The following is an 11,518-nucleotide window of genomic DNA, read 5'->3' as shown; positions in this document are numbered from 1 at the left end:
CTCAAAATACATGGCTAAACATTTTTAGCTTATTGGGTAAAAAATATTTAAGGTAAAATTGAAAAGTAAATGCAATCAAATAATAGGTTTAATGAATGAGTATCAAAACAATTAGATTATAAATCAAGTTCAACATGATTATACTTTATTCACTGGCAAGACAGATTAATACAAACAATGCAACGAATAATAAAAATTGAGTTGGACAGAGTTGTTTTTACATATCTTTTTTTGAAAAAGTCGATAATTATTTTTATATTTTACTCCCTTTTCTAAATGCACCGATCAGGGGTGCTCCAAGTGTCACTTTAACACCTGACGCTCCTGATACTTATTAAATATTCGTGACTAAAATGTCAAACTTGTTGCATAATACAGGGTGTTTTTTAACAAGTCTGATATTTCAAACGGCCATTCTACCAAAAATTTACAAACGCCATCGCGCAACAGGTTTAGACAATATCCGTGAAATAAAAAATGTATTCCATCCAAAAATAGAAATTATTTTCTCATTCTATGTGGAGTAATTTTTTTTTCGTGTGAAAAAATAAAAATTTCTTTCATACATGTCCAAACGACTATAATCTTGATATTGTTGTTTTGTTTCGATTATTTTTTAGTAAAGTCAATTGCTGAAAAAACTCTTTTTCTCTCCGTTTCTTAGAAGTTCGTTCTTACGTATATCAAATATATCAAGCCCCTGCAAAACGTTTTTTATATGGCAATTTGTTCTCAAAACACCCTGCCTTCTATTATAACAAAGGTATCAGCTATCAGTTTCCACAATATTACCATACCACACTGTCGCGACGGAGGAACCGAATGGGCCTGGCCCGGCCTGTGTGCATTCCAAGAACTCAAAAGTACACAGGCAATCGGTGCGATCACAGACACCGTTTCCTGGAAAGACATTCGAAAAAAGCGAAGAGCTGCTCGCTGATCAGTCAGTCAAAATATTAAACCGAGCAGCATTGCGTATAGTAATAGTGTGTAAATAGTTAGTAAATTTGTTGTTTTGAACGAAATGAATTTTTACCTACCTCAAGTTGTACGAGAAGTGGCTTATTTCATTTCACCATCGCGTTTAACAAACCCGAACTATTTTAATCCATTTAAAAGAGTAAGATTATATCTACTGTACTATATGGTCCATAGGAATGCGTTCCATTCAAGAAGTAATTACATAGGTTAAGATAATAGAATTACAAACTGAAGCAGAGGCCCAAAACTGTTCCAGTTTGGAAAAAAGAGTGTTGTAAAGTTTAAAAAAAAACGATTTTTTATTTTTGTACAAAAAGTCTTAAGCTATAACACCAAACAAAAAAAAATAGCGGAAAAACTTGAGGTTTGTCTCCGACGATGCTAGACAAAAATGCACATAAAAAATAAATTATTTATTAACAAAAATTAATTATGTACAAACCAAAAAAAAAATATTGCACTTGCCCGCGAATCGAAAATTAAAGAAAAAACCTTCTCCAGAAATAGCGGCATAAAAGCATAAAATAGCAGTATCTTCTTCTATCTTCCAGTTGAATAAAAAATGTTGCAGTTTGCCGAATTTCCGCGAAATGTTTTTTCTATAATAAACTGCAAGGTCCTAAAACCATAGAGAATATTAAACAATACAATAAATAGCTAACATATAGTATACAGGAAATCCGAGGTGATAACTGGTACCCGTTCTTAATGCTTGGTTCTAATTGACGTCATTAAAGCGCGCCAACACAGGGAGGAAACTTTAAGCCCTGTGCCTGACGTCATGTTTGCCTATATTTTCGTAAGACACCCTGGCGTGATAACCGCCTTCGTCCACGTAATAGTCGACCCTTTGCTTCCTGCCATCGGGCAAGACTACGAAGTACTGTCCTTTGGTACTTTTTCCATTCCTCTTCTCCTCGTGACCAAAGTCGTTGCCGTGTTCTCCATCCAAGATTTGATATCCGAAAGCGTACTTAGCAGCGTATTGGTGAAGCTGAAATTGGCAATGAGTTGCTAGAAAGTCTAGGAAAATATTCCAGTAATTTGTATTTACTCTTATTAAAAATTACGCTTAATGCATATCAGAGATATTCTCAGGGATTTCAAATATTAGCACATAAATAACTTTTGGTTAGTTCTAACCTAATAGAAAAAATGGTGTTTGATTATTTTTTAAAAAAATGACCATTGGTTTTCAATTACTTTAATTCACAGCAAATAAGGTTCCAGATTACTACAAAAATCTTTTAAGTATGTTTGAACTAACCAAACTTTATTTATTTTAATGCAAAGCATAGAAAACAGATGGACATTTTTTTTAAATTTTAATCATAAACAAAGTCAAAGTCTCACGTATGTTCACATGTGAAAACATATGAACTAAAACTCTTTAACATATACTAAATCAAACATTTCAAAGTTACATTAAAATAATATACAAACCCAACAAAACAGTGGTATCACATTAACAGCGCTGTGAAATAAATATATTATGAACACCGTGAGCCAAATAAAACGATCTGGAAACCCATAGGAGATACGAAAAAAAGTTTCGTACAAAAGTTTCTTGCACTCCTCAGCAAATTTAAAATGCTATAATTTTGTTGATACAGGGTGTCCCAAAAGTGTTCTCTCGCTATATTTTTATTGAGATAACAATTCTAGGGCAAAAAATAAGGTAAGTTTGTAATTTTTCTTAAATTTAAATTTTACTTATTTTTTGGGATATTAGAGGTTTAAGATAAGACCCGTATAAATTCTTGTTCAATTTAAAGCTGCCCACATTAGGGACTTTGTTGGCAATATTAGGTATTTTTTAAATAGCAAAGACGTGATACAATTTCTTTGAAAAATATAATACTCCAGATATACAAATAAAGTAATACAATAATACATGGTGTACATTAATACGTGGAAATTTTGCAAAAAATCGACTCTATACTAAACACTCTAACAGATTTAATAAAACTTCAGAATTCAAATTTAAAGAAATATTTAATAATTAATTATCCAGCTTTATTGAAAATACCTAAACAAAAATAAATAGTCCATAGTCCATAGGCTAACTAAACAAGGTAACAAATTTGAACAAATAAATCTATAAAACAAAAAAAAACAGAAACAAATAACTAAAAAAAACTTAAATATGGTGATACTGTAATATATTTTCAATATATTCTCATAATGCTAGAGACCGCATTTCTAACCACATCACTATTATTTCTCAAGCAAGAATCTCTTGTCTAATTTTTTTCTTAAGGTCATCAACTGTATAGTTATTTCGACACGCAATGTCACCATTTTTACCCATTATATTTTGGAAATTTACTCTTAAAAAAATTATCACTTGATGCGCTATCTTGTTGAAATATAATGTTCTGCCGCTTGTTGCCAGAGAGGTTGTTTACTTCCGGCATTATTGAATTTTGAAGAAAAATTAAAAATTTCTCTCCGATTTAATAGTTTTCAAAAAATAATTATTCTATCCCTTATAATACCGCACCACACTTTAACATTCCGATGCTCCAGCTAATAATTTTTTTTTTCATTAAAAACTTGTTCTCTGTTGAATAATAGTAGCAATTTTTTATATTGTGCATGCCAGAAAATCTCAGAATATTCGTCTATGACAGGTCACGGATAATTCTATTCAATATTGTTTTTCTTGGTATTTTAGCCTCCGGAAGCTTTCTTTGATACTCCCTTAATGCTAAGGCTACACTTTTACCATTGGTCAGGTAGCATTCATACAATTTTAGCCGTTCCTGAGCAGAATATTGCTACATTGTTGCCAAAAAATTATAACTTATTTAAAATATAAATATAACATAAAACTTGACAACTATGGAAAACAACAAAAACAAACAGAAATGTTAACTTAATGTTACCTTAATGGGTAAGAAAAAATTGTGATGTCATAGCCAATTACATTTTTAAATATTTTGATATTTCTTTGTTGTTTTGATACCAGGTGAAACGAGTATTTTAAGAGGAACTTTTTTAACTAACCTTTAACGAATTCTTTTTGGTTAACTTTTGGTGTTATAGCTTTATTTATTCAAATTTGTTTCCTTGTTTAGTTGTCCTATAAACTTTAATTATTTATTTTTGTTATTAGGCATTTTCAATCAAGTTAGATAATTAATTATTGAATGTTTCTTCAAATATGAATTCTGCAGTTTTATTAAATCTGTTAAAGTATCTGTACAGAGTAGATTTTTTTCAACATTTCCACATATTAATGGACACCCTGTATTGTTAGCAATAGGTCTTATTCGTATATCCGGAGTATCATAACTTTAAAAGAAGTAGTATCATGTCTTAGCTATTTAAAACATTCCTAATATTGCCAACAAGTGACCTAATGTGGACAGCTTTAATTTCAACAAGAATTTATACGGGTCTTATATTAAACCTCGAATATCTCAGTCTGTGGTTAAATTTTCATTGCAATACCTGGATCGGTAGCGTCACATCACAATTTTATATGGGACAATCAAAATTTAAAAAAAAAAACACATAACCTCAATTTCTGCCTAAAATATGCAAGACAGTGACCTTTATTTTACTTTTGGGACACCCTGTATTAACAAAATTATAATATTTTAAATCTTCAGGAGAGTCCAAGAAACTTTTGTAAGATACTTTTTTCGCATCTCCTATGGGTTTTCAGATCGTATAGTGGATCGTTTTATTTGACACACGGTGTACGTAATATATACAGATAGTACATTAATGATGATTAAATATTATTACATTTCGTTTATTTGTTGGCAAAAGAATCTGCCACTTCAACTTTGGGCAATTTTAACTTCGGTTATATCGTCGTCTTTTTTTACTAAGCACAATAAAGCACATGTCTTCTGTCGATACCCGTCTTCATGTGAAAAGGGTTTTTCAATCTCAATACGATCTCGCTCGACACTATTGGATTGAAACCGTTCCCAAAATGAACTCAATTCTCATGAAAACGTAGCAAAAGTGTCACTTTGCGCATGCCTGATCAGCATGGGTATAACCGATCTTACGATAATTGGTTATATTTTTATTTGAAAACAAATTCAAACTTTCAAATGGAAAAGCGTAGAATAGAATATTGCCAACTGACCGGGGCATTATTCTTCTTCTTATATGCTGTCCGAACATTGTTGTCAGTTGGGCATGGCCCCTTTAAGTTGGGATCAAAAACAATAAGAATAAATGGAAAAAATATTTTAAATTTAACGACGCTCTAGTAACGAGAATTAATATTTTTCACAAATCAAATAAAACAGGTATTTTGTTTTTTGTTTGCAAAGTCTGAAAATGACGTTTCGGTCTCTATTATCGGCGTCTCAATAACAACAGCCGCAATTAAAATATCTATTAAGCGCATCACAATAGTGACGTCTAATAAAACCAGCGTAGGATAATATTATGTAATAATAAACATACGTACGACAACGTCCTCATTCACGTCCTCTCATCGGCACGAAAGGTTTATTAAAAGCGCCCTGCGACGCGCACCGCTTTGTTAATTTTACGATTAGCCCTGAGAATTTTCAAATACACTTTTTTCACCCTCGCCTCGACGCTCTTCCGTTTAAGCGCATCGTCATTCTTAACGATCACGTGTTTCCTATCCTCCGCTTCTTGCCGACGAAGATTTCTTCGTAAAGCTTCCGCATCGTCCAGATAAGTAGCAATCACTCTCGATCCATCGAAGGAATAATTCACGCGGGTTACGTTTCTACCACCCGCTCCCCTTTTACTCCGTGAAACCTCTCGAATACTTACGTCATGGTACGAGCCGTCGTCACCATCGTCCTTCAAACTGATTGGATAATGCTGACCAGTACCACCAACCGCACTGTCACCCCTCCCAAACTGCGGTAATGACGCGGAGTAAGGTTTGCTCAGCTGGGGAAATGTTTCCACCTCCAAGTAAGACGACGGACCTTCTTCCGGGGTCTGAGGGGCGTGGCTGACGCGGTGAGGGTCATTTGAACCGCCCGACATCTTGACAGTGTAGTACGATTGAGCCAACGCATTTTTTGCATCTCCGACCGCCTGAGGGTGTCCTTGTAAACCAAGAGGTTTCAGCTGGGCTATAGCCTCCTCTTGTATCCTAGCGATCTCGTTCAAATCAAGAACGGACCTTCCACTATTGTGAGCCTCGATCCTTGCAAGTGCGGCCTCTTCAATCTGCTTCTGAGCGAGAGCAATGGCTTTGTTCTGAGCCTCCACGTGCGCCTGAGCTTGTCGCTGAGCCTGCTCGAAAGCGGCTTCTGTCTGGATACTCGTCGCCGCTTCCAACTGTTTCTGAATACCGTCCAGATTCGCTCTGCCTTCAGCAGAGACGACATCGGATTCTTTCAGTAGTCTTTGGAGCCCTTCGAGTTGGACGTGGGGGTTTTTCCCGATCAGGTCTTCGAGGGCGGATATCTGATTGCCGGGAGTAGACTTTTTTAAAATTTCGTCGGCCGTCTCGGAATCGAGCCCAAAATTATTCTTGAGGATACTCGGCTGGACGTATATGTACCGTGATTTCTTGGTCACCTTTTGCTCAACTATTTCGCTATCGGAACCGTCGAGATCATTATCTAGGTACTGCGGTTTCGAGCGTTTTTTTTTCTCGAGTTTGGTTTTGAGGTTCGCCATGTCGGACAGCTGCTGCTGGAAGTAGCGGGCCCTCTGCAGGTCCTGTTGAGGGGCGGACTGAAAATCGAACACAGGCGGAGCATAGCGGGAATCCGAGCCCCGAATGTTCCTCGCTTTTGTATGGACGTTCCGATTGTCTTCGCGAACTTTCGGCGTGTGTGGCTCGCACGACACGAAAGAGGAAAGATACAAAATGGCGACCTGCAACAGAGCATAGTAGAAGCAACTAAAATTTTAAACTTACGTTTCACGCGTTACATTGAGAAGCCAATATTCAAGTTACTAAATAGAAAGATTTGTTTTACACAAATTAAATTAGAACAAAAAATGTTCAGATTTTCGCAGTTTTTAATGCTTTATGAGAGCTGTTTCCGCAACACCGTGCCTTTACCAAATAACTTTCTACGTCTAACTACAAGTGGAATCCTAATTGTCTCTTGTCTAACCTTTCAATTTATAATTAATACTTCTAGAACGCTATAGAAAGAAAACCACTTATGAAGAAAAAGAGAAAAGACTAGGGCTTGAGATGATATGCGCCTGTGCAAAACTGTAATTCTGTAATATGAAGTTATATACTTGCACTGTTGTCAGATAAAGGATAAATCCCATTTTATGTACATTTTAACTACATAAGAACAATATATTAAAGAATAATATCACTATTATCACATATTTAGAATACAATCAGTGTATTATGGATTTCGTAAATTAGGTCAAAATTAAGTACACAATATAGATCTCTGACGAGGCAGAAAAATACATTAAACATTTATATAATAAAAATATGTGACAGAGCACAATAGAGTGATAACAAACATTAAGTAAAATATTCCTTTAATTTATAAAAACAGTTTTGTAGGAGAAAAAATTTTAGTTTAGTTTTATAATTTTTTGAAAATTCTAGTCTATTTTTTCTTATAGAGGAACAGTCTTTGTTACTTGTATTATAGTCGTGCAAATCTCCATTTTCTTGTAAGTTATTTTTGTTTTTATACACCCATAAACAAACTTCTAATATTTATACACGCTAAAGACAGTATTTGAAACTCCCTGAACTATCCGGCGACACTCCAGCGATTTACCTTAGGACTTTCTTTTGGTATTTGAAAACGAATATCGAATGACTTGAATTTCCCGAAAAGGGAAGACCATAGAGTAATCTCGAATGGATGTGAGCATAGTAGAAATGAATCATGCATTTAAAACAGTTTTTAATTTTTTTATTAGAAAACACTAAGTGTGCAGCTCTGAAGAAAGTAATTGGCATAAAGTCTCCCAAGATTTTTCGTCGAGTTCGTGTGCTTTTTTATTTCAATGTCGCCCTTTTTAAAGCAACATAGGCTTATCTAAATCACCGTCTTACATCAGTAATAACATTAAAAATGTATTTTCTACATACAAAGCTTTCAGTTAGTTTATAATTTTGGTTAGCACTTCTGAAGTAGAATTTTTATATTTATTACATTCGCAACTATTGGCAACACCACTGGCAACTGTAAGTTATTTGCCATGGCCAGTCTTGTTTTGGCTTCTATAGTTTTACATTCGTTGATTTATTTGTGAAAATGCCTATTTCTTGTGTAGCTATTAATTTGAACCATGTTTGTTTGATACACACGCCAGTGCGCAAAAATATCTGAACCCCATAGTTTCTTTCTAGACACCGGCTTGTGTATCTGCTCTTATATAAAAGTCTTCTAGAAGTCTTAATTCTATGCGTTCAACATTCCCATATACCTCTTTCTTTTGCCGACTCATGCCGCTTAAACATGTGCAAAACCGATTCGTAATAAGGGTGATGATTTAGAGCAGTGACTAAGTTTTAGTTTTTCATTTTTTTTGTGCGATTTTAAGGGATTTCCGCGACGTTGTTGTCATGAGCGGATGTTTATGAAATATGTGATATGTTGAGAAACCTAACCTTTGTAGAAAGGAAATCCCCAGAAAACTACGAGTTTCGCCCGACCATGAGTCAAAGTTTATTTATTCCAGACTATATATGACGTGTGATGGATGAGTTAAATGATATAAATAAACGGTTTTTCTTTCCATACTTCTTATTTGAATCATTAGGATAATCCAGGAAAAACAATCGGAGGATATGATGAAATCATTTACTTTTCTCGCTTGTGTCCCATATTGAACAGCCACGATAAATGTATATTTTCCACAAATCTATACGTTTCATTAAAAAAAATATTTCATCCTCTAAGTGTTTGGTGTTTCATTGAAATGTTTTTGTTAAACTGCACGGATTAAAATACCAATCGATATATTTTTACCCACTAGGTATAGTAATCTCTATACAAAAGTTCTAGTAACTAATTTAACATAATTATAGAGACGGACTGCAAGTTGTTTTTCATTTTCAACTCACAAGACTGGACTGACAGGAACCAAAATACTTTGTTAAACTAAAAGATGATGGAAAGATGAATATCTCTACTATATAGATAGAATGTGAAAAAATGCTGAGACGGCACATAACATATACGAATGCGCGAATCGTTTCAAAATTCGCTTTCAATCAATCAAACATTGTGGCGTTCAACAATGAACATGGCCGCTGACAGCTCATCAATTCGCCAGTTTTCATTTCGAATGGTTCAGTTTTTGGCAGGATTTTGTCAAAATATGCTCAGTTCCCTTAAATGTTCAGGGAAAAACGAGTTAAGTATGTGGAGAGGCTTTTTTGTTTAATTTAGCGTATAATAACTAATAAAATATATTTTGCAAATAGTAAAATATATTCTTAAAAAATAACTAACTAAACTGACGAATTTGTATTAAGCTGTATTAGAGCCGGTTGAAAAACTTAAATATTTCTATCAGCACGTTCCATTTCCCCTTGAGGTATAAAGCAGCGTATCTGTAGGCTCCTTTAATCGCGTCTTTAACTTTTACTTAAACGGGTATAACAATTGATAATAAATGATTCGGGGGCACACGGCTTGTAATATTCACGGAACGAAAAATGAATTACGATTGGGATAATAATGGGAAGGTCTGCGGAGGAGAAAGCGAAACGACAGGTGGTGAGAATTTTATCTTAATTGACGAAACGTGTGCTAAGTAACGGAGAAGCTGTTCGAGTTGTTAAGCTGATGTTTTTTTTTTTAAATAAGTTAGTGAATCAGGGTATCTGAACCAAACCCATACTCATTTTTCACAATTTTTTAGCAATTAATAATGGGCAAATTTGACACAGAATTCGAAAATGGATTTTAAAAAATAGTGTTGCATTTAAAAAAAGGAATTTGCTATAGGCATATACTTTTTGACCCACTCTGTATATTATTTTATGCTGGAAGTGTGCATTTTTCTTGAAACCCAATACCCGATTTTCAAATGAATATAATACATAATATAATATAATATGTCAATTGATGAGACAAAACAAAGATAATCGTTGCCTTATTTGAGATTAATAAATAATAGTGAGTGTATATTTTTGGATATAATTTTTCCGACGTAAAACTTGAGCAATGTAGTGCTTGCATAAGCATAGTGCAAGTGACCAGCAATTGACCACTTCTTAATTGACTAGTCAAAAAATATTTTAAATAACATCATGCAATTGTAGAGTGTTACCTATGATTATTTAATAATAATATGGATTTTATATTAAATTATTATGCGTTTGTGATGTCCAATTTACCAATAACTCCCTTCAAGGGAACTGCGGATACGATACTTAGCGACTCGGGAAATCCCAATAATAATATCGATTTTATTTCGTTTCCAGAACGACGCGACTGCGATGTAACGCACAATATAAATATAAATTTCATGGTATTTTTAATATTATTTCGGTCAATTGACACAAAAATAATTTGCCTGGTCATTTCCACAACCCCACATACATCTAATTGGAACATTGGTTATGATTTTGTTGTACAGGGGTCTATACAGGTTACTAAATGTTAAGAAAAAGAAAAAAAATAGTATGGAGAAGTTTTCCTGGCACGACGACAATTCTAGGTATAAAAATAACAACCATTTTATGAGAGTGTCGTCGAAATTTCTATATACCGTAACTCGGGAATTATACCTTGATTAATTTTACAACACCTTCATTTGGATGCAATTTCACGTACGGCTATAATTTATATTTTTAACAATTATAAGTTTGTAGTAATACTTATAAGTTAAACATAGTTATAAGTTAGTAGTACCTCGTAGCAGTACCTATAGCTAATCCCCATATCAAATACATATCTACACCTAATAAAAAATGTTTTGTTCAAATTTGAAATAAATATTTGACTGATAATTTAAGTTAAGTGGCAACTACTTTTTTAAGAACTTTTTACTTTAAAATTAATGAAATGGATGCTCCTTTCAAAAATAGAATGGGCAGTGATTTTCTAATTAAAAAAAAAACAAGAAGCACAGTCATAATTTTCTGAAATTATAGTATGGATTTTTTTTAAGGGGGCATTAAAAATGATATTTAATTTTAATATTAATAATAATAAAATACTGGCACATACAAATATTTTCCGAATATTATTTGACATATTTTCTTAAGAAAAAAAATACTTACTACTGCGCTGCGCGACATTCCAAATAAATAAAAAATAGCAGCGACGAGCAGCCAACCTTGCACTTGAACGTGAACACTGAAACTGCAAGGAATCCGGAGTCACTTTCATTTCTATATTAGCCAAATCTTCGGCATCACACATCTGGGTGTGCGGACTTTTCTAAAAAAATATGTCCATCGAAGAGCAAGAGTGAAACAAACGGTACGTGCTGCGTCGATTAAACGAAAGCGAAAGAGATAGAGCTTTCACAAAATCGGGCGGTTTTTAGAGAACTGAACGAGTCGGCAAGTTTCGATGCAAATTTGTGTAAATGTTTAATTGGTAAAAGTCGAAATTTAAAACAGTTT

The 11,518-nt window shown here is 33.9% G+C and overlaps 1 protein-coding gene across 1 annotated transcript; it reads right to left on the bottom strand.

The window, feature by feature from the left end:
• Positions 1–1,445: 1,445 nt before the first annotated feature.
• Positions 1,446–11,236, bottom strand: LOC132698337 (uncharacterized). Its single transcript, XM_060664338.1, has 3 exons — positions 11,171–11,236; positions 5,758–6,822; positions 1,446–1,975 (listed from the first exon to the last, which is right to left on the bottom strand). The coding sequence occupies exons 1-3, from the start codon at positions 11,186–11,188 to the stop codon at positions 1,742–1,744; spliced, it is 1,317 nt and encodes a 438-aa protein (XP_060520321.1). The 5' UTR covers positions 11,189–11,236; the 3' UTR covers positions 1,446–1,741.
• Positions 11,237–11,518: the final 282 nt, after the last annotated feature.

This window comes from Cylas formicarius, unplaced genomic scaffold (genome assembly GCF_029955315.1).
Source record: "Cylas formicarius isolate icCylForm1 unplaced genomic scaffold, icCylForm1.1 PGA_scaffold_2__14_contigs__length_35257938, whole genome shotgun sequence".
NCBI classification, from domain to species: Eukaryota; Metazoa; Arthropoda; class Insecta; order Coleoptera; family Brentidae; genus Cylas; species Cylas formicarius.
Note: the sequence above shows the minus strand (reverse complement) of the source record. Positions and strands in the feature narration are given on the sequence as shown.

Excerpts from the sequence above, each read along its gene's own strand:
- LOC132698337 (XM_060664338.1), bottom strand. Across the intron at positions 1,976-5,757 it reads ACGACGGCTCGTACCATGAC|CTTCACCAATACGCTGCTAA; the intron begins GTAAGTATTCGA and ends TGCCAATTTCAG.